Here is a 27,181-nt window from a genome sequence, read left to right as displayed (position 1 = left end):
TGTTAATGCTGACATACTATTCTTCACCCTAAATTTGTAATTCTGTAAGCTTTTTTCACCTGACTTCAGATACAAGAACCTAACAGTCTCTAATGAATTGAAAATGAGTTATCACAAAAGAGGGCAACTGGGATGCTAATAGTAGGTATAAGCAAGATACATATGTGTATATGCGCATGTGTATAGATCTATATGAAATAACATTCTTATATATTATGTATTTATGTATACATGCATGTATACACATACACACATACATGCAACTATATGAAATAAGAGATTCTGAAGACCAGGAGCAAATTAAAGGAGAAGATAGGCTGGTCATATGACACAGAGAAGGAATAAACAGGTGGACAGCTTGAGTGCTCCACTGCTAGTCTGGAGATGTTAGCAGAAATCAAGAAAGGCCTCCAGCATTGTGGGTAGATCCCATGATGAACTTGTAGGTGGTCACAGACAAGTCACACAGGATGGGTTGAAATCATCACTAGAGAGAAAATCTAAATTGATGAGATCATAGATCTATTTAAGTATTTTAGTTATAGGCAGCATGCCAAAGTTCAGATATATCTTCTCAATTAACCTGATTAACAATAAATTATAATATCTATGTTCATTTTTAACAATAAATTATAATATCTATGTTCATTTTTCTTAATTTAAAAATGCCAAAAAAAGTAAAGGAAAGCTAAGATTCAGTATACAAAATATACATGCAAAAGAGGCTACTTAAATCTGGGACTGGTATGATCAATATTTTATCTTTAAGAGATTTTCTACCAGTGGTTTGTAAAACCCAATTACCTTTTTTCATCATCTTTTACCCAATAAATAAATCATTCTATACAGGATATGATAAAAATGAAATTGAAAAATAAATTATCTTTTATAAAAATGCCCATTTGATTACTCTCTAGGCTCTAAACAACTCTGGTATAACCAGCTGTCATTTAAAATATCTCTTTTACTAATATAACTCAATCTTTCCAAAATGTTCTCCTTTTACTTGATACAGTAAGTAGTAGTTCAATGTCTAGGTTCTATTAGTTCTTAAAAAATGGAGACTCTCAGTTATGTCAATTTAGAAAAAGAAAATGAATTCAATCAAGACCACCTCAATTCAGAAGACTGCTTCTATTACGTAGCTACATCAACTATCTCTGGCCATACCAGCTTTCAGGGAAATAAAATGCTGACCTGGAGTAAACAGCTCTATATTCCATTACCAATCACTGGAAATTGCCTCCACCAGAGAACAACAAATATCAACTATAAAGGAGCCAAGTATAACCTAGCTCCTTCATTGAATTCAAATACTATTTAAAATAACTATAAACTAGTTCTGCATTAGATATGTTCCACCAAACGTGTGTAAATGAAATTTCAATATTTTAAATTCTGTTTTCCCACGGATTTATATGCTTATTTTAGAAACCATTTAACTTTATTGCTTATTTTCAGCTTGTATTTTCCTAACATTTTAATTTTAAACTTAAAAATATCTCCTGTCAAAGAGTTTATGATCCAAAAATACTTAACATGAGATATATATGTATATATGTATATGTGTATGTGTGTATATGTGTATATAAACAGCTTTAATGCAGGATTCTTACCTTGGGGAACATAAACTTGTTTTTTTGTTTTCAATTTGATAACTATTACTATATAATGAGTTTCCTTTGTAATCTTATGCCTCTTATTACGTGCATTTGAGAACATTAACCTGAGAAGGAATCCAGGCTGCCAAAGGGATTCAGATCTATGACACGAAAAAAGAAAATTTCACCTTTAAAAGAAGTACAGCGGAAATGTCCTCATATAATGAAAATAATCACCATCTATCACCTTAAAAAGCCATGCTTATTAGTCAAATTATAGACAAGTTAAGCACTTTGGAGAGCAAAGTGATTTTTTTTTAAATTTCAGAGTCTACATAGTTAATTAAGTTCTGAATTCATTAAAGACCCAAATGGCAGAATAAAAGCAGCTCAATTATATAGCATTTTATAGTTTACAAAACATTTTCCACATAATAACCTTGAGAAGGAGATAATGCAATTATCCTCACCACTCACCTTTTTATAGGTAAGGAAACTGGGCCTCAGAAAAAGGTTAAGTGATTTAATTACTGAAAGTTACATAGCTTATACATTAAGTTCCAAATCAGTATTTAAACCAAGATCTTTTGACTCCAAATATAGTGCCCTTTTCACCACACCGTGTCCCAAGTGGAACTAAAACTGAATTAAAACATGTAAGTGACATAGGAGAGAGGGGAGAGACACATTAAATTTGAATTAGTTTCTTAGCTACTTTTCAAAAATTCACAATGAGTTGATTTACTACCGAAGCAGATAAATTCCTTATGACAAATTCTCTGTGACAGCTCATATAAATATCACCAGAACAAAAAACAGATTGCAAATACACTGTCATATAACTAACATTTTTAAAGTTTACCAGTGTTTAGAAGTGTAGTATTATCCTTCAGTGAGTGACTGCTGAAAAACTACATGGATTTGTTTACCAAAACACAAGGTAAAGAACTAGTGATTTATCTCACAAGATAAAATAGGACAAAGTAAGAACAAAGACAGATAGCATGGCTTACTGTATAGAGGAAGGCTGACTTGAGCATAAGGCATTCAAGTCCTGCCTCTAATGCTTACTATCTGTGTGGGCCTGGACAATCTACATTGCTATCTGCCCATTCTACATATTCTTCAATCTCTCCCTAAGTACTTAAGACATCTCTTAGATCAACCAGTCCCACCAGCTATCTGGCATCCTCAGCCAGCTTTGGATGGCCTTTGCTTCCTCTCTTCTCACTCTCTCACAAACTCTACAATCTGACTTGGGACTTCCTCATTAAATTAAAACTGCCCTCTCCAAACATCAATGACTTCTTAATCATCAGATCTAATGATCTTCATCCTTCTTGAGTTTTCTGCAGTCTTTGACACTGTCGATCACTATCTCCATTTGGCGTTTTCATGACTATTCTCTATTTTCTTCTTGTTCATCTACTCCTCAGGTTCCTCTGCTGGATACCTTTTTTTTCCATGCCATGCGCACACCTGTGAATTTTCCCAAGCCCTTGCCCTAGAACCTTGTCTCTGCATATACCATCTTGCTTGGGGACCTCATCAGCTCCAATGGGTTTAATTATCTACTCTATGCTATATGATTCTCAGATCTATATATCCAACCCTGGTCTCTCTCCTGTCCTACAATCCCCCATCGTGAAACTGCTCTTTAGACATTTCAAACTGGATGCCCCATATCCCATAAACATCTCAAACTCAACATTGTCCAAATAGAATTTGTTACCTTACTCACTAAGCCCTCTCCTCTTATCAATTTTTGATGACTGTTGAGGGCACCACTATCCCTCCAAGTCACCCAGGGTCACAACTTGACTGTCATCTCAGATTCCTCACTCTCACTCTTCCCCAATACACCCAATATATTGTCAAACCTTGTTGTTTCTACTTTGTATATGTCTTGTGTATCTCTTGTTTATGTCCCTTTCTCTCTATTCACACAACCATGATGCTTGTACAGATTTTCAACACCTCTCTCCTGGACTACTAACTGGTCTCTTTCCTTCTAATTGGTCTCTTTCTCTTATGTCTCTTCATATTCCAATCCAGCCTCCACTCAGCTGCCCAGGATAGTTTTCTTAGTGCACGTCTGACTACATCACTTATACTCAGTAACTCCAGTGGCTCCATATTAGCTCTTGAACTATCTATAACATAAACTCTGCAGTTTGGCAACTTTCTGGCCATCTCTTTACCATATTTTCTCTACTGTACTATCTCTACCTCCTTTCTACCAGAACCTTGGGTTCTGCCTTAGGTTCCGCCCCCCGCCCCCTCCCCCAATCTCCTGACCCTGCTCTGAGAAGTGAGCTTTTGCCTTACCTTGACAGGAGCCATGCCTCTGTCCTCACCAAGCCCCCATGAGGGCATCCTTCTCCTCTTCCCAGCAATCTTTGGCTTGGTATCTTCCCCTATTATTAGAATGTAAGCCCCATGAGGGAGAGGAGCTTACAATCTAATGTCTTATTTGTATTTGTATCCTTGACACTTACCACAATGCCTGGCACACTGTAAGTGGTTAACAAGTGCTCTATCTATCTATCACCTATCTACCTACCCATCTATCTATCCATCCATATATTTATATACCCATCCATCCATCTACCCATCTACATACCTACCCATGTATCTATCCATCCATCCATCAATCAATCATCTCCCTTCACAACCTGGCCCCTTCTTACACTTTACTCTCCTCCACATCCAATCAGGAGATACCGGCCTGCTTGCAGCTCCTCACAGGACCCTCCATCTCCCCACTCTATGCCTTTGCATTGTCTGTTCCCTATGCCTAGAATGCTCTCCCTCTTCATCTCTGTTTCTTAACTTCTCTGACTTCCTTCAAGACTTAGATAAAATCCCAACTTCTACAGGAGGCTTTCTCAGCTTATCCCACTGTTAGTTCCTCCTATGTGAAAGATCTTGACCTAACCCAGGGAAGTTATGAAGAGACAAATTTAGAATTGATGATAAGAGAAACTTCCTAATGATTACAGCAATCCAACTTCCAGACCTCAAACTATTATATATTATTTTAAAACAGTAATTAAATTATAGATTACAGAGCAGTAATTAAGGCTATTTGAAACTTGTTAAAAATAGGAAAAATGTATCACTAGAACAGACTAGATAAGGAAAAAATCAGATACAGTCCAACTCAAGAACCCAGGGTTGCTAAACCCAACACAAATTACTTTAGGAAGAGTTCACTGTTTGACAGAAACTGCTAGGTAAGCTGGAAAGCAGTTTAGCAGGAATTAGGTTTAGAGCAACATCATAAACCACACTAAAAATGCACATATAACCTAAATTAGAAAGGTCCTACAACTTTAAAAAAGTAAAAGACAATAAAATTAATGTTCATAGCTAAGGCAAGAAAAAAATTTCTAAACAAGGGAGAGAGGATATCATGATAGAAAAGACAATATTGATTACAGAAAACTGAAAAACTTTTGCAGCAATAAAATCAATGCAACTAGGATAAAAAGAGAAAGCATCCATTTGGGGGAAAATCATTGAATCAAATATCTCTGATAAGGGCCTGATATACAAGATACATAGGTAATCAACAGAAATATATAAAACAGAGCCATTCTCCAATGGATAAGTAATTAAAGGATATGAATAAATAGCTCTCAAAAGAATTGCAAATTATTAGCAACCATATGAACAATTACTCCAAATTACTAATAAAAGAAACTAAAATCAAAACCGTTCTTAGATTTCACCTCCTACTCATTAAATTAAGAGAGATGACAAAAGATGGGAATAGTGAAAGATGAAGAAGCTATGGAAAGACAGGGCCATTAATACAATGTTGCTAGAGCTATGAATTAGTCCAACCTTTTTGGAAAGCAATTTGGAATTATGCTAAGTAAGTGAAAAAAAATGTCCATACTCTTTGACTCAAGAGATAACAATGTCAGTCAAATAAACCCAGGAGGTCAAAGTAAAAAATACTAAAATATTTAGAGCAGCACTTACCATGGCAGCAAAGAATTGTGAATAAAATAGATGCCCTTCAACTTGCAAACAGAAAAGCAAATTGTGGTACATGAATTTAATGGAACATTATTTTGCCATAAGAAACAAGTATGAAAAATTCAGAGAAGCATGGGAAGACTTTTACGAAAATACAATAAAGTAAATACAATAAGGAAAACAATATTTACATTGACTACACCATAAATGGAAAGAAAAAACAAACAAAACAGAAACCAAATGTCATGCAATTGGTCTCAAAAAAGAGCTGAGAAAATGTACCCTGCCTTCTTCTTTACAGATATGGGGGATTATGGGTTTATAATATTGCATATATTGTCTTCCAAGTTCTTCTCTTTTTTTTGTTTTGGCAGGGCAATTGGGGTTAAGTGACTCGCCCAAAGTCACACAGCTAGTACATGTCAAGTGTCTGAGGGCCGCATTTGAACTCAGGTTCTCCTGACTCCAGGGCCAGTGCTCTACTCACTGAACCATTTAACTGCCCCCAAGTTCCTTTCTTTTTAAAAGGTCTTTGTTATAAGGATGGTTTACCAGATGTAGGGGGAGAGAAGTGCTCAGAAATAATGTGATGTAAAAATATGATACTAATATAAATAAGAAAAAAATAACTCACCCACGGTTAAACTTCAAAAAATTAGACCTATCCAACAGTCAAATCAGCTGCCTCAAGAGAGTTTGGGCTTCTTTCTCACTAGAAGTGTTAAAGATAGATAGATAGATAGATAGATAGATAGATAGATAGATAGATAAGATAGATAGATAGATCTTAAAGATACTTTTTCAGTTATGTAGGAGCTGGGCTAGATGGCTTCTGAGATCCCTTCCAACTCAGAGAATCTATGACGTCTAGGTTTTGTGGAAGAGACTACAAAACAGATAGTTCATTCCCTGGATAAAAAGCTGACCATACAATTGTACTTTGGGCTATCAAACTTCCAAGACCAATATAAAACATTTCTGTTTTCTAGTACCTACCTCAGCATGTCTTCTACCTGCCAATATTCCCAACAAGTTTTAAGCACTATTTTAATATAATTAATTACAAGAGTATGTGGCTATAAACCACGTAAAAACAATTGCTGCAAAAGGTTCCAAAAGTAGTTTAGGCAGGTTATTGTGCACATTACGTGCTGAAGCAATGGAAAATTATGGACTCGAGAAAGTTGTGGGGTTTGTGGTTTTAGGAATTTTCTGTCTTTTGTAGACCCAAGTCTTTCTCATTTCAAAGATAGCCTTCATCACGGCAGCCAAAACACTGGTACCCAGGCTTACATAAACTATTTCCAGATGAAATCCCTTCTCCACTCACCACAAATTTAAATTTTAGCACAACAGTTTAGGAGACTTTTTGCTTTGTTGACTCAAATAATAGCTGAAAAAAATTAAATGATTGCGCCATCATATGTCCCAAAGAACCTATAAACACTTTTTAGGTTGTCTTTAAGGAGTAAAACTTCTACTTTCTCACCTTAATCATTTCACTGAAAGCATGCATATTCTAGAAGAAACAAAACAAAACAAAAAAAAACCCCAAATGGTTTTTATACTTTTCTGAGAACAAAGCTTTGCAAATAGTGGAAAAGTATAATTAGAGGGAAATTAACTAATTAATTAGGGTATAAAGCATTCTGTAAGCTTTGAATAAAAATGATTACGGTTTTTCCTAGATTAAACTATAAATAAAGCATACAATCTCTCTGAAAATATCATTATAGGTTCTTTTTCCATGTTAGCTTGAGAATGAGCTCAAGATGCTCTGAACAATGAATACTTAAGCAGACTGCTTCTAAGAATGACTAGTTATTCAAGGGGCAGTCTTACTTATAAGATGGTGTCACAAAACAAACCTATAGGACAGCATTATATGAAGTCTTTGCTTCCAAATCATGGCCTGAATATCTGTTTTAACCCCAAGCCCAATTTCAGAAACAGTCTCTTTACTCTTCATTAGTTACAAAGTAAAACGAATCCACAAAGGTAGAGCTATTTGTACTATATTTACAGCTATTTTCCCCCCAAAGGACAAAGAGGACAGAATTTTTATGTAGCATCACACTTGTGGACCCAGGTGTTTTCTCTTATAATTAATGGAAAATTACTCTAAGGCAGGGTTCCCAACCTTTTTTGTGTCACAGAATCCTCTGTCATTCTGATGAAGTCTAATACTCTTAGAGTTTATACCTACATTTTAAAATGGAGAAAATGCTAAATGTCAGCAAGAGGTCAGTGAAAATAAAGATGTAACTTTTTTTCCATCCAAGTTCACAGCCCTCCTGAAATCTATCCATAAAACCAAGTCCTTGGGAAGGGGGTGGTCCATGGAACACAGATCAAGAACCCCTGTTCTAAGGATGGAGTTTTCTTCTGCACAATCAACTCCAGTGGGTTTCAAGATACACTTCACCATTTCCCTTAGTAATTTACCTAAACTCTTCTTGAACTTGTTCCCTTAGGAGCTTATACAGATGGAAATGATCAAATTCACTAAAATTACCCAGGATATATAGGGCTTCTTACATAACAAAATCCACTTAACTTTCAGCATGGTTTTGCTAAACTTTTTCGCTTAACTGCCTTGCATTGTGGATGCATACATCGTTTCTCCCTTATTAAGTTAACAGTATTGAAATTGCCTGATGGTCAATCTGCCTGCCTCAATTCTCTCCCTAAACCAATCCATCTTCCATTTAGCTACTAATATGATTTTCCTAAAGTACAGGTCCAAACATGGCACCCCCCTTCCCCACTCAAAAAACGCCAGTAGCTCTCTATCACCTCCAGAATCAAATACAAAATCTTCTTTTTGGCATTCAAATTCCTTCATTACTTAGCCCACCCCTCTCTTTCTAGCATAATACCTTAGTGCCCCTCACCTATTCTTTGATCTAGTGACAATGGCCTCCTGGCTGTTCCACAGACAAGACTTGATCCATTTCTTGGCTCTGGGCATTTTCTCTAGATGTCCTGCACACTTGGAATGCTCTCCCTCCTCATCTCTGCCTACTGCCTTCTCTGGCTTCCTTTAATTCCCAACTAAAATCTCATCTTTACAGAGAAAGGCTTTTGCAATCTCTCTTAATCCAGTGTCTTCCCCTCTGTTAACTATACCCTACTTGTCTTGTACACCGCATTTCTGTATATTTTTTGTTGCTGTTGTTTTCCTCATTAGTTTTTGAGCAACTTGAGGGTAGAGATTGTCTTTTGCCTCTTTTTGTATCCCCAGCACTTAGTATAGTGCCTAATAAAGTAGTATACACTTAATAAATGTTTGATTGATTAGCACAATGTCATATATAGAAAATACTCAATAAATATTTATAGAATATAAGAATAAGAAAAAATTGTTGAATTCTTGTGTAGTGTCAATTATACTGACTTTCACAAAAAATTACTGCTACAGAACCCCATATCTATATAGCACCTCCTTAGTTATAGCTCATGGACCCCCATAGAATATATCGCCAATGTGTGACCTTTAACAGTCAGTCAACAGACACAATTAGCTCAAAGCAAAGATATTTATGAAAATAGCACACAAAATATTTCCCCCATAAAATCTGTGGCTCTCTCTCTCCCACAAATACGCACAGTCAGTAGTACGCACACACACAGAGGGTACACATGTAGATATGGCCAAGGAAAGTCACACCTCCAGAAATTCAGGGCCCCAATGTTCTATCTCTTTTCAAGGTATCTTCAAGCTGCTTTTTCTGGGCACAATGTCTCTGATGGACAGGTCAGCTGGCCTGCCTGGTACTGTTCCTTACATCAATTTGACTTCCAGTTTCCAAGAATAACTCTCTCTTGAATCCATAGTTGGTTCTTTTCTTTGCTGCCAGGAGTCAGGTCCTCTAAATCATCTCTTTGATTTCTGGATGGGTCTGATGTTGCTCTCTAGGCAAGTAGCTATAGGCAATGCTTTATGCCTGAGAGGGGAAGAGAAACTCCTTCCTTTCCCAAGAGGTGAAGAGTAATTCTCTCTTAGGAGATGAGTTTTTCCTCCATCGATGGTTCTCTTCCCTGCTGCCAGTGTTACACTTCACACCTGCCTCCTTCCTTGGACTGTTTCCAGGGCTGGCCAGCTAGTTTTTTAAAGACCATGATATGGCCAATATTTTTGCCAACCAGTGACAAGCTTCCCTCCAATTCTATAAAGGAAAACTTCACATTTTTCTAAAAAATATCTGTGCTGTAAGGCCATACTGTGGGGGTAAGAAAATATACCAACTCTGCAAATCACAGAATTTCAAAAAAAAAATTCTCAAGTCCCAGATGATAATCCACTTATTTCATGCAATTCTAAATAATATTACTAAATATCAGAAGAATTAGGCACTTGCTAGGTCACTAAAACAGAGCTAACCTGTGTGTTAGTGAATTCCCATTTTCCTTTTCTAGCACCCACCTTCAATCCCCATTGAAATCTACCTAGCAGAGTTAAACCTTTTCTAGCAACTTAAGCTAAAATAACACAGGTCCATATATAATTCTAAATGAAACATGAAGGGGAAACTTTCAATATATAACTAAAGTAGGATTTTACTGATACAATGTCATTAGCCAGTGAACTAAAAAGAATGGTGTACTGCAGTCCAGAGAGTTGGGTTCTAGTGCCACATCAGCTACTTCCTTGATAAATTACAATAATTCTGGGCCTTATTTCCTCCAACTATAAAAGTAATGGTGTTGGAACAAATTATCATTAATATCCCTTCTATTTATAAAATTCTACTGTTTTTACGCTGACAGAAGCCTAAGATGATTAAGTTATTCATTTATTTCTAATGTAAACATTCTCAACTAGAGTTTTAGGACCACAGAATATTAGAAAGGAAAGGTCTCTTACAAGATGAACTAATCTAAACCTCTAGATAAACCAGGCAAGCTTGGCACCTAACACCTTCTCTTTCCCCCAACAACTTCTCAGTTTTAATCTCAGCCCCTATCAAACTATAAGATAAGAATCACGTTAGAGCAATTTTCAATAACAATCGTAGGCATTTCTGTAGTGGTTTTTTTATAAAGCATTTTCTTCATAATCTTCTAGAGTAACGCAAATACCATCCCCACAGTACAGAGGAGGAAACTCCTTAGTAGCAGAGAGGTCTGGTGACTCACCTGGAGTCATGTCACTTGATAAACTGAGCATTAGGAGTCAAGCTCAGGTTCCCTAATCCCAGTCTACTAATTTTTTCAGTAGACCAAGAAAATGAAACAACCGATAGTAAAAGGCAAACATGCATTCAGAGTAAACACACTAAACAGACAGTATCAGAAGAAACTTTAGTGCTAAAGAGGAAAACTGGTGGTGAGGCCCTCAGTGCACACAGTCCTTAATTTACAAAAAGATCAGCTGTTTGGAACTCAGACCTTATTTTTCACAGAAACAATGTTACACGTGGTTTTTCAGTTCCGATGACAAAGCCTATTTATTTTATGTGTAACATAATTAATGTAGATTACAAGCACTGCGTAACAATGTTTCAATGAGAAAATGCATTAAGATATCCCATTGGTACACCAGAAGATTTCTCTTACTGCAAAAGCGTGCCACTGTGTTTGGGATTATTACTTCCTCCTCTTTTTTCCTACCTCACCCCGTCCAACACCTTAGGACAAGTGTGGCCTGGGCTGGAAGTTATACAGGGACAGGGGTAAAGGTCTATTAGAACAAGGACAAGAAAGGTGGCAAAACGGCTAGAGGTACGGATTAAAATGTGAGTCTTCTGCCTTCCCAAAATTTACCTTTCCTTTCTACTGAGGGTCTTAGATTGGCCCTTTACCATAACCTGTCGATTAATTTCCCCTGAGTAGGCCACTACAGACAGAATAATCAAACAGCTTTATCCCTAACCCCAAGTCTAAAGCAGGAAAGAGGCTAAAAGCCCTTCACAGGTTATTTTAGGGGATTTTACTGCTAGAAAAGATAGGAAATAGTAGTGACTGAAGGTACAAAATGTCCCTCTCAGATGCCTTCCTTCTTCATTCTTTTTTTTTTCTTAGACCTTGTAGAGAAAGAAAAAGGCCTGGGTGCTAATAATGGTGGCTTCTGGGTATGGTGTGCAAAAGGAAGAAGTAAGGAAACAGCAAAAAGACTAACCTGGGCATCCGGTTGAAAATACTGTGAGATAGTTGAGATAAGAAGCAAGATAGGGCTACAAGAGATCTTCAAAGTTATAAAGTAAGAGTAGGAAGGAAGAGAAACAGCTTAGGACTTTATACCTCTGGCTAAAAGTCAGGTAGAAAGCAAAAGTAGAGGGTCGCCTTGGTGCCACAGTGAATACAGCACCTGCCCTGGAGTCAGGAGGACTTGAGTTCAAATCCGGCCTCAGACACTTGACACACTTACTAGCTGTGCGACCTTGGGCAAGTCACTTAACCCCAATTGCCTTGGCTTCTTCCCTCTTAAAAAAAAAAAGAAGAAATCAAACGTAGAGTCTATGGTGTCAAGAAAGGAGGGCATAGTAGGAAAGGAATGCAAAACTAAGCAATGGCAGCTGGACGAAAAGGAGGCGGGTGAAGGTTCTTGTTTATACACACCCAGCTGGGACAACTATCTGTATGTAAATGATAGCTGCCCATACTTTTTAGTAATTATTTAGTATATTATCATCATTTTAGGTTAGAAATATACAAGGAAAAGTCTATTTCACCTCAGGTTTGCTTAGAATGAAGAAAAATAGATAGCTTTATGGGGTCTTCAGCCAAGAGAGAAACTGGAGCTTATTACAAAGGCAACAGAAGCAAAAGTTTAGTCAAAAGAAAATGTACTATGCAAACAAATATAAGTGCAGTCAAGTCTTTGTTTAGAACAACCATACAGTGGAAAGAGCTCTGGACATGGAGTCAGGAGAAATTCCGAGCCTAAATCCAGGCTATAATCCTTATTACTTCTGCGGTCTTATGCGAGTCATGTTATCTTACTTTTTTCATCTAAATTAAGAAAATGGGAATAAAAATACTTGTACTACCTTCCTCAGAGGGCTGTTTGAGGGTCAAGTGTAAGTATGCATAAAGTGCTTCCCAGAATATGAGTGGTTATTTTTTATTCATAATGGCAGGGTCACTGTATATTATTTAAAGCAAAATAATCCAAAAATAAACTATATTTTGCTGTGGAATATAGTATATTATTTTCTGGCTGCTTATTAATTTTTGTGTTAATATTTTGGTTCAGCTAAGATTAAAATTACCTGAAAACATGCTGACCAGACAGTAGGGGAAGATGGCCCAAGACCATCCTGTAACATTGAAAGGATACAACATGCTACTAAAAACTGGTCACAGAATCAATAAACAGATAATTCACAGATGACCATATAATAAATGTGCTCAATAAAATTTTAGATTGTATCTCAAAAATATTTTATATAGGGTGAAATTGCAAAATGGAAAATATACTTGAAAAACTGGGAAATCAGATTTTACTTAAGAGTACTGGCACATACAACCTAAAGAGGACAGCTTCCATGCAATGACTCCTTTTCTATTTTTTAATCAACTACTGGGAATTTTCAAAGTCAAAAATTTTTTAAAAGATGTTTATTGACCATTTGCTAATATGCCCAGCACTATTACTATGCACTGAACGAGATACAAAGAAAAGTAACAATGGAAAATGTTTGATCATGGAAATGTATATAATATTAATTTCTTGAGCAATTGGGTCATTCACTTTTATCAACCCAACATTTTACAAGACCTCTCAATACAGAAATGTCTACCATGAAGCTGGAGGTAAACTCCATATGCATGTATAATTAACACTTAGCATAGAAGTCCTCAACAAATAAATGAAACTTTAATCACGTATTTGTGGTAAATTTGACCTAAATTTTTGCTGGTTGTAATTTTAATAACATGCAATTATAATTTTACTTTCCTCAGCCTTTCTTTTTTTCAACCAGAGGGGAAAAAAAAAAAACAAATCCTATGTTTGTAAAGAACGTATCACCCAACGAATTATATGTGGCCAAAAAGTCTCAAAAACATCTTTTTTTTTTACCTGAGTAATTTTAGGAAACTGTAGTATAGTGTAAGATGACCAAGAAGTAAGAATCTTTGTACTTAAGCCATAATTGTTTGTATACAATATTATCATAAAAATTTTAATACCATGTATAAATTGAAATGTCCATGACACTCTACCAGAAGATTAAGAGCAATAAAATGTAAGATGTTAGAACCCCAAGACTAAATAGCAAATGTGTATATAACATGTTATATATTCCCCAGGTAAGCACCTAATTTCTTAACACACTGTTTGTTATGTTCGCTGCATACTGGAAGATGGAATTCCTTGCAGACCAGAAGGAATCAGAAATAAGCAGGACAGTTTTGAAAGTGATACGCTGAGTTACAAAAGTGAGCTCTGTGTAAGATATATTTGTAGTTTTGTGTACAACCCTCTCTTATTTTATATTGTATACGAACATGCTCTTTTCATTTGATGTTTGTTAAATTCAGAAAAAAATAAAAAAAACTGATTCCTTACAATCAAAGCACCTAAGGTCAGTCAGTAAATCAAGTTTTATTAAGAACTCACACTATTTTAAGCACATGAATACAGAGACAAAAACAATCACTGCCTTTAAAGGGTTTACATACTAACAAGGAAGACACATAGAGATTAAATAGAAGGTAACCTTAGAGGGAAAATTGCTAGCTCCTAAGGGGACTGGTGAAAGCTCCTGCAGAAGGTGACATTTGAGCAAAATCTTAAAGGAAGCAAAGGATTCTAAGAGGCAAAGGTGAAGAAGAACATGCCAAGCATGATGGACAGACATGCAAAGGCATGGAAAATGGAGATGAGAATTCTGTGTTCAAGGAACCACAAACATTTTCCTATTGCTAGGTCAGAAATCTTGTTTGGCCAACAGCTAACAGAAGCCTACTCCTCACCTGTGCTGACTGCAGATATTTTAAAGACAGGTTTGGTCTGGGAGTCCCCCAACCAAGGAGATGACCTATCTCCACAGTTCCTCACTGAAATTTTGGGAAACATACTATGGGGACTCAGAAGTTACCTCCTCATTTTTGCCTCAAGAATCCTTGGCTTTCTTCAAGGTTCAGCTCAAGTGTCTGCTATGACAGCAAGCCTTTCAAAAACTTTCACTAACTCTTTCCCTCCTCAATCAATCTCTCACACCCACATTTCACATGCTATATCTCCCAAAAGAATGTAAGCTCCAAAGACCAGGAACTACTTTTTGTCTTCGTATGCCCAACATTTATAGAGTGCCACATATAGGCTGCTTAAAAATGCTAATTAGATTGGTTTAGTTACATTCTTAAAAACCGTACAACCCCAATAAATACCCTGAACCAGATTCCCACTTAGGAAGGGCAGAGCAGACAAATCCTGAGGCAGGTTGGAATTTGGCGGTCCAAACTACAAATAGAAATGATCCATCAGCCAATTCAATTGCTCAGGTTCTCTGTGCCAACACAGACCATCTGGGAATCCCAAGAGGAATACTTCCTGTTACAACCTAATTTTGAGGGGATTCTGAATGATGTGGTACGAGAATCATCTGAAATACTCTGATGACTACCCAAAGCCATAAAATGGGTAACAAAGGGAACCCATTGAAGTCCTTCCTTATATAATCATTATCTCTACATACCTCTAAATTTATTAACACTTACCAATTTTCTCAGTTTTTTTTTTGGTTTGTTAATTTTAAATATGCCTTCGAAACAAGCTATTGTTTTAGCTTGGGACAGCTGCGTGGCACAGTGGATAAAGTTCTGGAATCAGGAAGACTCATCTTCCTTAGTTCAAAAATGGCCTCAGACACCTGTGTGACCCTGGGCAAGTCACTTATCCCTGTTTGCCTTATTTTTCTCATCTGTAAAACAAGCTGGAAAAGGAGATGGCAAACCACTTAAACATTTTTGCCAAGAAAACCCTAAGTAGGGTCACAAAGAGTCAAAAACAACTTATATTACTGATCAACACTGTTTATCAACAAGTTTATCAGGCATATATTCTACGGTATACATCTATTGTCAAGAGAGCACCACACTAACAAAAATATAGTATTTTGTCTCAAGTAGTCCTTTAAAAAATTTCACACCTGAAGTGAAACCATTCTTTTCTTCAGTAAAACCTCTATTAACCAGAACCAAAGTAACAGGAATACAGAAATCTTCAATTAGTATTTTATCAGCTCCTAATTCTACTTTTAAGAGAAAAAAATTGTTTTTAGAATTCATCTCATACTAGGAATTTTAAAATAATAAAATTTTGCCAAGTATGTGTTGAAGTCAATAAATATTCAATCTAATTTACTATGCTTTTTATAAAGAAGATCCCAAACCAACCCCTGCATTCTATTAAATTATAACTACTACTTTGAGTCAGGAAGACCTGAGTTCAAAACTAGCCTCAGATGCCTACTAGCTGTATGACCCTGGGCAAGTTACTTAATCTCCTTTTGTCTAAATGCACTGGAGATGGCAAACCACTCCAGTATCATTGCCAAGAAAACCCCACAGAAATAGGGTCCATAGGGTCACAAAGAGTCTGACGTGACTGAATGAATGAACAACATAAAACTGCATATTTATGGGTAAATGAGGTGAAATAGAAAGACTGCTAGATCTAGAATCAGATGACCCATGTTCAAATTCCAATTGTGCCACTTACTACCCTGTGTGACAAGTCAGTTTACCTCTGTAGAACTGTTTCCTCATCTATAAAATAAAGGAGTGGACTGTATCACTTCTAAGACCCCTTCTAGCTCCGAATCTATGATTTGATGGAAAGACCAATATTTTTTAAAATAACTAAGGATTGCAACAAAAGAGATTTCTGTTTAATCTTCAGTTAACCAAAATATTATTTTCTCTGCCTCTCGGTGAAGTTTTACTAGGAAACATCACTTTTACATGACTTTAAAAAGAAATCATATACATTAAAATCCCAGATAATCCAGAATCCTCAGGGAATGATGGTGCTATAATCAACATCAAAAGTAGTTTTCTAGATAGCTAAGGGTTAACCTTTTAAATTCCAATATTTTTTAGTTCTTTTATAGAAACCTTTATAAAATTTCTAACTACTCTACCTTTTTTAAACAAAATATGTTAAACATAATTTAAACTCTGCTTACTAACACAGGCCACCATTATTTATTATACTATGCTATAGTAGTAAATGCACATGGCTGCATGAGACATTAAGTCTTAACTTTGTTTTTCTAATACTGTATGTGGCAAATGTCCTTTTTCTTCCTACTCAAACACTCTATTCCCCTGTCTACTAAACTGTATTGGGTGTTCAATCTTCCCGACTTGTCAGAGGGGCTAATGAGATACAAATACTACGCACAGAAAATTATCCCCAAATTCCAGAGCATATCCATCTTGTCTCTTTAAAGCTATAAAAAAGATTCTTAACCTTTTTGTGTTAAGGAGGCCTTTGGAAGCCTGGTAAAACCTATGGGCTTTTCTTAGAATCTTTTTAAATGTACAAAATATACTGGATTACAAAGGAAACCAATTATATTGAAATAAATATCCACGTTTTTAAAAAACAAGTTAACGGACTCCAGGTTTTGTATATAGCAGTAATGATGAATGTTCGTTCCTCTAGACCACGTAATTGTCCAACAGAACAAAAATCTGTCACTCGTTGCTAATTCTCTTCACAGCTAAGAGCACCCTAGGATTTGCTGCCCCTACTGCAACTTTAATTACTAACACTACCCTCTTCATCTTGCCACTTTCCTTGTCTCCTGTGTTTCTTTTTGCTCTCCAATGAAAAGGCTGGCTTGTTTCTAGTTTACCAATCTCAATTCTGCACCATAATTCAACCAGAATAGGAAAGGTATAATCTTCCAGTCTTCTATTCAATTCTTTTTGGCTCTGTCCATTTGTTGCTAGGTACTCAGGAATTACTTCTTCTCTGCCCCAAGAAGTTTTCTTCCTCCAATTACTTGTAAGATCCAGAGTTGTTCTATAGGACTGATCTCTGGACAGCCAGTGCTCTTCTGTGTTAAAATAAAAGTTGAATTGTAGAAAAGTTTTGAATACATTATATAATGTGGTAACCCTATCATGTCTGGTAAAAACCTCAACACCATGTGCTTCTGTGAATTTATTAAAGCACTATCAAATAAATTTAAATGTAAATGATAAGCTGGAGCATATCCAAGAGTAGAAAGCTCTTGTGTTCCAGTGATAGCTCTGTAATGTCAAAGTTCTACAGGAAGCCACCAGCATTCTGTGTGAAACTCTGGACACTGTTATGTTCCTGAATGGACACACGGACACTGACAAACATCATACAGGGGAGATAAAGTGAAGGTTGGAACCAATGGAGGGAGCTCTCTTTCCAACTATCCTAAGCTAATAGACTGACAGTATCCAAAAAATTAATATAAATGAGAAGCTGAAATGATAAGGAGAATTTATTCTGCTCCCGGCCTTATTGCCGGCTTCCAAACTGCAAGCCCATGTCTCTGGGCTGTCTCATATTCTAACTTTGCTCAGCCTCAGGGACTTCTTGTCCTGAAACATTCAACTTTCTCTGTGGCTTTTTCAACCCAAACATCGCTCTGTGAAGCTTGCCCCAGGTCCCACTGCTAAGTTTCTCCTAAAGCCTCCATTTTGTGGGGGGACCTAGGTCAACTTCCACATTCCCCTCTCAGCCCCTTTCTTGACCTCCAGACTTCAAAACCTTGCCCTCCTGCAAAATCTTCACCCTCCATCCCCTTTTCAGCTTCTATGCGCTCTCTTCCTCCACGAGAATGTAAGCCCCCTGAAGGGAGGGACTGTCTTTCTTTTTTCTTGTACCTACTGTGTCTAGCACAGTGCCTGGTACAAAGTAAACATTTAATAAATGCTTGTCTCATTCTTTCTTTTCTTCCTCCTTCACTTCTTTTCTCAAAAACAGTATCATATGAAGATTGATTGAAGGAACTAAAGAAGACAAAACATAAGTTGGACGTAAGTGCCTTCGAATATCTGAAGGCATTTTGAAGATAGATTATACGTGTCCAATGTGGCAAAAGAGGGTAGAACTAGACCAATGGTTTAAAGCTAGAAGGAGGCATTTTTCAGTTCAATGAATAAATAAGGACTCTCCAACAACGAAAGCTATTGAAAAATGGAATGAGTTACCTCCTTCTGGAACTGCGCAGAGACTGGATGGCTATTTGTCAGGAGCACTGTATCCCGTAGTGGATACACATCTAGCTGGACTGGATAAAGTGCTAAGCAAACATAAACTACTATTAAGGCTTGGAAAGGACAATACATACACACATACATACACACATATTATCAAGTTACATATATATATATATATACACACACATATGTGTATTTATGGAAATCATATATAATCTTACTTGAACCTAACACTACAGTTGACTATGTCGCTTCTCCAAAATGGAATGTATTCAGAGCAGTCCAATGATGATGGTGTCAGGATTCAAAATTATGGTGTCAAAGGAAGGGCTACAGAATTCAGGGTGTTTGGCCAAGAAATGAGAAGGCTTAGGCCTAGAAGAGCTGTCTTTAGTTACGTGGAGGGCTATCACATAGAAGGAAAGTTAGACTAATTTTGTGTGGCTTGTTAATCTAGTTTTCAGTCATGCAAAGTGAGGCTCAGAAAGGTAAATGACTTTTTATCACACAGCTAATAAGTGTCATACGAAGGTTTTATGCCCAGATTTCTCCCGATTCCAAGTCCAATGAAGTCTCCACTGCCTTGGAAGACATCTGGATGACTAAGAAGTTATGATTCTATAACTGGTATCATAATTTTCCAAAAAGACCCTATGCCTTCTAACTGTTCAATGTAACTACGGTACTAGAAACATAAAAATATGACTATCAGTGGATTAAAAATCTCTATTTCTACCTTCAAACAATAACTTGAAGCATCACTGGTTCATGAAGCCAGAGATGAAATTAGGACTTCATAGCAAACATCAAAATGTGGGAAAAACAAAGTAAGATCTCTACCTCTGTAATCTCCTTCTGAGTACCCTTTTCTAGCATAAATCACAAAATCTATGCAGATTACGCTGTGGTGCTGAACTTGATGCTCCACCTAACGATGCCTACTTGTAAAGCGTTGTTGTGATGCTCAAATGTAACAAGGTATAAAAAATTATTTGCAAAATTTAAACCCATTATGTAAATGTCAGTTGTTGTTATCAATTTCTCTCTTAACAATGGGGCATCTGGAGCTTAACACAAACTCTAGGAAGGGTCTGACATAGCACAGCATACAATAAGACCATCACCTCCTTTTTCTGGATAATATATTTATATTGAAGCAGACTAAGATTGTATTACTCCTTGAACAGTCATACCATAGTTGAAATTCATATTCAACTTATAATTTATTAAAATCCTTAAGTCTTTTCCACATAAACTTCTATTAAGTTAGGTCACTTCTAAGCTATAACTAATGAAATGGTTCTTGAAAGTGCAGTTACCACTATCAAATTTCATCTTGATTGTTGTCCATGGTTCAATCCACCTGTCAAGATATTTAAATCCTGCTGTTGTTACTCAACAAATTAGTCATCACACTAAGCTTTTCGTCATCCAGAAATATTAATATAGTATTTACATAGGTTATATATCTAGAAATTGTTGATTAAAATATTATCAAACAGGGCATCGCTGAGGTCTGAAGCCGATGGTCCTTGGCTATACACCTCCCTCCAAGCTGAAAATCAACATTTTGTTCAACAAGCTATGGATCTGGCAAACCATCCAGTCTACAATTGTTACATACATCAAAAGCGGGTCTGCACCTTAATGCAATATAAGCTATGTCTATAGCATTCCCTTGATCTACCATGCTAGTAAACCTTCTTCCCCTTCTCCTCGTCCCATGCCCAACCACTCCCTACACAAAATAATATCAGCACCGTTTGACATGGTTTAGTAAGTTAGTACTGACACACTGAACAATGGAAAGAGTGCTGGATTTACTCAGAGGATCTAGGTTTGAATTCTGGACTTGCCACTTACTACAGGTGTGACCTTGGGCAAGTCACTTAAACTCTCTGGGCCTTACTTTTCTCATCCAGAAAATAAGGTAGCTGAAAGCAATGACCTCTAAGGTCCCTTCCAACTATAATTCTATGATCTTCCTTTTCTAAGGTACTTCCATCTAATAATCCATTCTGGAAATTGACTGGGATTAACATTAGGCAAAGAGATTATAGTTTCCAGAATCCTCCTTTTCTGGTTTTAGAAAACTGAGGTCACATCTGTCTGCTTCCAGCCTTACCTAGAACATGACTTACCAGGGACCAGATAGACAAAAAGTCATTTAAAGTAGAGAGATGCTCTGTTATTGTCTTCTCATCTATCTGGGATGAAAATATATGTCCCATGAGAGAGGTGAAAGACTCCTAAGACCAGGGCCCCTCCCATTTATGAGCTTATGATTAGTTTATCAGATTAGCTTATCAAATTAATTCATTATCACTTTGGAATATGCAGAAAGCCTGGTTTGAAGCACAGAAGGTAGGTGAAGTAGGATCCTCAGCAGATCATAGGACCTTTATCAACAGAAATCTTTAAGCAAAGGCTGGAAGCTACTTGTCAGGGTGGCACAGAGGGGGATTCCTATTTGGTCTCTGAGATCCCTTTCCACTCAAGTGATTCTATGACATAAGACAGGTAAATTTCAGTGACATGAAAGGCTGGCAAAGTATGGGACTCTGTTCAAGATAAAATATTCTGTGGATACCCCCAGTGGGTAGTTCAGAGGCTATATAAGGTTGGGTTAGACCAGAGGTATCAAACTTGCACAGCTTCCAAATGTTTAACAAAATAAGTAAAGGTAAAATACAACACAGATAATGTGGTTATCTAAGTCTGTATGCAAGGCACAGGGATCAGTTTTTATTTGAGTTTAACACCATTAGGTTAGACCACAGAGGGCAGATGTTTGGTATACGAAGGAAAAGGGGTATATTCAGAGGAGTATTTAAGTGTCAGGTGTCAATCCTTGACCAAGTCTTTTAAATTACATAATCCCCTTAGTTACACAGTCCTATTCCATAGTGCCTATGAATATTCTATAGATGGTACATCAATATAGCAATATTCCCTAAGTGTAGCAGGGGCAACCTGCCTATAATAGTTACCTGGGGTAATGAAGCTAAGTGACTTACCTGCCTGTGGCCCAAGGTCTTCCTCAACCCAAGTTCAGCACGCTATCCTCTAGACTATACTACCTCTTTTTTATACATCTATAAATATTAACTGAATAAAATATCAGAAAGTCTAAGGACAGCCAACCCTGTTTCAGTCAACTTAAAAAGACTTAATAATCACTTGTGGCCTTAAGTGTCCCAGTGAACATTTGTATGATATTTGTGATTTTACTCTTAAACCTGGCACACAATAAGTGCTTTTAAAATGCTTGATAGCTTGATTTTAGAAAAGGAGCAAATGAAAAAACATATATCTAAAGAGAAATAGGGAGGGAGGGAAGCTCCTTATCCTCCCCTTAAAACTTAAGGAGATTCTTGGGAATTACTTTCTATCGCCTGATTTATCTGTTTCAAAACTAAATAATCTCTCATCAACCCCTGGTTTCATTCTTTATTTCTAGCTAGTAGATTTCCTCCCTTCTGTTAAAGTTTCAAAATTTTGTTTCAATAAATTTAAAGCTGAAATAATTAAAGTATCTAACAAAAGGTTGGGTTTTTTTTAAAGTAGGTAGAACACCAATAGAGAAATGCAAATTCAAAATCAATGTATAAATAGTTCTAGCTGAGAACATAATAGCTTTGTCTCTACTGAACAGCATAATTACACACATTAGAAAAGCTACAATTACTAAAAGATCCAAGTCTAAAAAGCCATAGTCACACCGTGAAGAACTTTTCAGCCAAAAAAAGGTGTTACTCTTGCCTCTACCATTATTAAGAGAAAATCCTGTATTTCACCAAGTTTGAACAATTCTCCAAAGGAAAAGTGCACTGAGCATAAAAAAATGCTTTGGCAAAATTAAATAAGTTAACAATAAGTTTAACTAAACAAAGCAAGCTACAACGTTAATTCATACTCTTGAATGAGGGTGTAATCCAAAATAATTCTATTTGGAGATTTAAAGTGGTCACCACATTAATTTTTAAATCATCTTTTATGATAATTAAAGCTGTAAAAACACCAGATTTTTGTAGCAAAGTGCAGTAGTCACTTCAAAGTTGTGAGTATTGCTAAAGGTATAGAGACATATGAGAAGTAATTAACATTCAATTTTCATGGGTCAGTAAGTGGTCTCAGTCACTTCATCAGGGGCACTGAGGGCAGAATCTCTAAAGGTGATTGTACTGTGCCATTTTTTGTTGATGAGTTGTGTCCAGTTCTTCATAACTCCACTTGGGTTTTATTTTTTATTTTTTAGCAAAAAATACTGGAGTGGTTTGCCTCTTCCTTCTCCAGCTCATTTGACAGATGAGGAAACTGAGGCTAACAGGGTTAAGTGACTTGCCCAGGGTCACACAGCTAGAAAAGTGTGGAGGCTGGCTTTGAACTCAGGTCTTCCTGATTCCAGGCTCAGGCGCCCCCTAGCTGTTATTGCTTACTGGTAGGAAGAGATGCTGCATGGACTGATTTTTGGTTACCCTTCTTTAATTGTTTGGCCCACCAAAAAACAGAAGGGTCAAATTCAGCTGGCTCCGGCCAGGCTAGATTCTACTCCAAAAGAATATTTCCAACTTCAAAAAATTAATGTCAAAATTCCCATCTTTACCATGACAATATTTAGAACCAATGCAATTGTATGTGAAGAACAAGAGATAGGATTATAGCTTTAGAGGTTAGCAATTTTGGTTTGGTGATGTGTTTTGTTGTTGTTTTTTTATCCAAGCCTATTATATACATCTATTTTTGTTGACTTACTGACTAAAGAATGGTTCATAATAAAAAAACAGAAGCAATATACATTTGTTCTGTACTTCCGAGAAACAAATTCAGATTAAGCACAAAATTCCGGTTTTATCCATATGTCTCTGGGGCAAAAGCCAATCATTTAGTTGAAGGTGAATTCTGAATTCTTTAAAGTTACAAAATAGAAACTATGCAACCATCACATCCACAAGGGCAACATCCAGAGTGAAAGGTCGATCCATTCTCCCACCTGTAGTGATAATTTGAAAAAAAAAAAAATCACAAGGCATGATTGACATCCCTTCCACAGTCCTTAACTGACCACATTAAATTATATTTAGGGAGTCACTTGAATATCACTGAACCAAAGAAGGAAAAATATAATCACAAATTATTAATAAAAATGGAAAAAACATTTTTTCAAGAAAACACTGAGAAATTGAATTTTACTTAAGTTTATTCTCACTGGCAAAAATAATCTTAACTGTTAGAAAACATCAATCTGCAAAAGTCAATATTTAGACAAAGCTGGCAATCTTACTTTCGGAGCAATCAAGAATGGCAGCTCCCCCAAAGCTACAGATGCTGCAGTGTCATGCCACAACTGGCTCAAACAATCCCATTTCCACCTCAAGTTAGTTTAAGCTACTGCATATGCCAACATTATGTACCTGGAGTTACTAAAAATAGTAACAATGGCACAGATCTGTAAAGAGCTAAGATGATTACCTGAAAATGCATAACATTCACTTTTACTTTAAAAATGCCTTATTTAATCAGCGACTAGGAAAGAGACCATGTTAAAAATATGAGGTACTATTTTAAAAGCTTAGTAATGTTAGATTCTTCCCAAACATGGTTGCTCCAAAAGAAAAATCAAGCGGATATTACAATTATCTATAGAAAAGCCATTAAGACAAATTTCCTTAAATCAATAGAGTGTTCATTATCGATACTTCTAAAATGCACATCTTGAGTGTAAGCAATCGCCTCAAATTAACTTTTATTTTAATAACTCAGCTTACTTTGTTTACGAAATAAATAAAAATAAGCTAAAGCTACCAGTGGGATGACATCTGGCCCTGCAGTGAAACGGTTAACATTCAACTGCGCCGATCTGCACTTCTGATCCATTACATTTCTCACAAGCTGCGCTACAATGAGCTGAGCTAGTATCAACTGTAATATGATCCCAGAGTTTATGGAAAAAATAACTGCACATACCAAGCATGAACATTTAATAAAATCTTTTTTTTAAATAGAAACGTAACATTATAAACACAATTTAAGGCATATTTCACTTTTGGTTTAACTTTAAATCTGCAATTCCTTTGCTTCCCTCACCCCTTCGCTTCCCTCACCCCTTCAAATAAAACAAGACCAAAAAAAAAAAAAAGCCAGCAGCCCTACTGCAGGGAAAAGAGGCTTGAAAAACAACTTTGATTGGCACTTGGCCTGACCCACAGAGGAAGAAAAACAGTTTTTGGACAAAGAGCGCAAATATTTGAGCTTGCTTACTTACATGGTTTTTTAATATTTACAAGAACAATCCCAGTGCAAAATGCATTTAGAGAAATTGACTAAAAACGATCCTGCATTCCTCCTACTTGGTCTTTCGGTCCTGATGCATTTGCACAGCTCAGCAATTTTAATTCATTTACACTGGACAAACAGAAGCAGCTCGACTAATGTTTCTACTTAATCAAATGTAGAAATTGGTTGGGAGGAAGAAGTATAAACTGATTATAATATTACCCAGTGGGGTTTTTCAAAGCTGAAGTCTGATTAAAAGCCCTTTCATTCCAAAGGAGCACTTCCCCCCCTTCCCACCAAGGATTTGTTTTTTTTTTTTCTTTCCTTCTTTCAAGTAGAAAATAGATTAAGCCAGATATACTAAACAATACCGGAGCGAACTTTCTATCAATCACTCAAGGAGGGTACACGCTGATTAATTCAGGAAGACCAGGAAAATACTTTTGAAAGAAGTGGGGTTCGATAAAATGGGGGGGGTAGGCATCCCTACCTCAGACTCCCGAGGGAAATATTGATTAGCATTTTCCCTAGGCATAAAGTTCCAGTTGCTTTTTTCAGCTATTTCAGTCACAGCCAGGGACAGAAGCACAAAAACCATAGGACTGGAAAAGGGGGTTCGGGGTGGGGGGGGGGCGGGAAAAGAGATGGATGTTGGTAGTGTGCAAAAGATGGAACCAACCCTCACAGAGCTCACCAGGTTCTCCAGGAAAAACGGACGGGCTTTTTCATATTTTATACAGACCGATATGCATATCAACAAAAAACTGCAGAGGGAGGTGGATTAAGTTGCAATGGCCAAAAGAAACAGGTCCCCCCCCCCCCGTTTCATTATCCCACTGCCACACACACACACACACACACACACACACACACACACACACACACAAAGAATGGGAATGGGGACAGTGGGAAAGAAAGCAAAATCAAATACATGCATATATACATACACACACAGACGCACAGACACACACAGACACACACAGACACACACACACGGTGCAGATAAAAAAAGCCCCCCCCCCCCCCACCCCAGCTCCCTAAGAAGTCCCTGGAGCACACGGGCGCCCCCGGAGCCTGGGGACTCTACAAGCTCTGGTCCCTCCAACCATGTTACAAGGTGGCCTTTCCCCGGGAGAGTGGGGGGACGATGACGGGGGGACGGGGTACGGGGGTCCCGTACCTTCCGCAGCACTTTCCGGCAGTTGGTGCAGAGCAGGTAGTCGGCGGCGGCGGTGGTAGGGGTGCTGCTGCTGCTCCGGTTCATCCTGGCCGAGGGGCACCGGGAGGGAGAGGGCGGGGGCCGGGACCGGAATATGGGGGGGGGGGGGGGCGCGGAGGGAAAGAGCCCCGCGAAGCGCTCTGTCACCACCACCTCAGGACCCGACGCGGCACACCGCCCACCCCCGGCCTCCGACTCCTACTCCCTCCGAGAGTGGGGGGGAAGGGGGCGGGATCGTTGGGCACTGGACGGGACGGGGATGAGACGACGGGGGACCCGGAGCAGGGAAAGGAGGCAGCGGCTGCAGCCGGTGACCGAGGACGAGGAGAAGACGACAGCGGCAGCGGCAGCAGCAGCGGCAGCAACGACGGACAACTACGGCGGCGGCGGCTGCTGCTCCTCACCGGCCTGAGGTTCCACCCGCCCCCATCCTCCTCCAGCCCCCCGCCCCCTCCCCCCTACCAGGCTAAAGACGAACCGCCGCCGCCACCGCCGCTGCTGCTGCCGCCGCCGCTGCCGCAGCAGCAACTCCGAACGGCCCCGCCCCCTTCTCCCCACCACCTTCGCCACCTCCACTCTCTCCCGGAACCGCCCCCTCTGGCCAATCCGAGGGCCCCGGCCACGCCCCCTCGGCTCTCGCCCTCAACCAATGACCGCCGCCCGTGGCTGGGAGACGCACGGACCAATCGCCGGGGCCGAAGTCGCCTTGAATCTCCGGGCAAGTTGAGTTTATCTCTGAGGCCCGAGCTGTAGGGAGATGGCGGGTAAGTGGAAGGGAATGAGCGCAGCGTGCGTTTCTCAGCCAATAGGAGAGGGAGGGTGTAGTGTATGCAAATTAGATTCCAGGTAGCCCTGCCCCCTTCTTCGAGGCCGGCTCCTCCCCCTTTTCTCTTCCCCTGCAGACAAGGAGAGGAGAGTGAGATAAATAGCTGGAGGCGAG

General features: G+C 38.1%; 1 protein-coding gene across 1 annotated transcript in view; it reads right to left on the bottom strand.

Annotated features, from left to right (window-relative positions):
- The window catches only part of SESN3 (sestrin 3), an 83,409-nt gene extending 56,872 nt beyond the window's left edge, over positions 1–26,537 (bottom strand). The window contains exon 1 of the mRNA XM_036742966.1: positions 26,203–26,537. Coding sequence (XP_036598861.1) covers positions 26,203–26,286 — 84 coding nt within the window. The 5' untranslated portion in view covers positions 26,287–26,537. The remainder of the gene's footprint in view (positions 1–26,202) is intronic.
- Positions 26,538–27,181: the final 644 nt, after the last annotated feature.

Source organism: Trichosurus vulpecula, chromosome 2 (genome assembly GCF_011100635.1).
Source record: "Trichosurus vulpecula isolate mTriVul1 chromosome 2, mTriVul1.pri, whole genome shotgun sequence".
Lineage (NCBI taxonomy): Eukaryota > Metazoa > Chordata > Mammalia > Diprotodontia > Phalangeridae > Trichosurus > Trichosurus vulpecula.
This window is presented reverse-complemented; position numbering and strand designations above follow the sequence as displayed.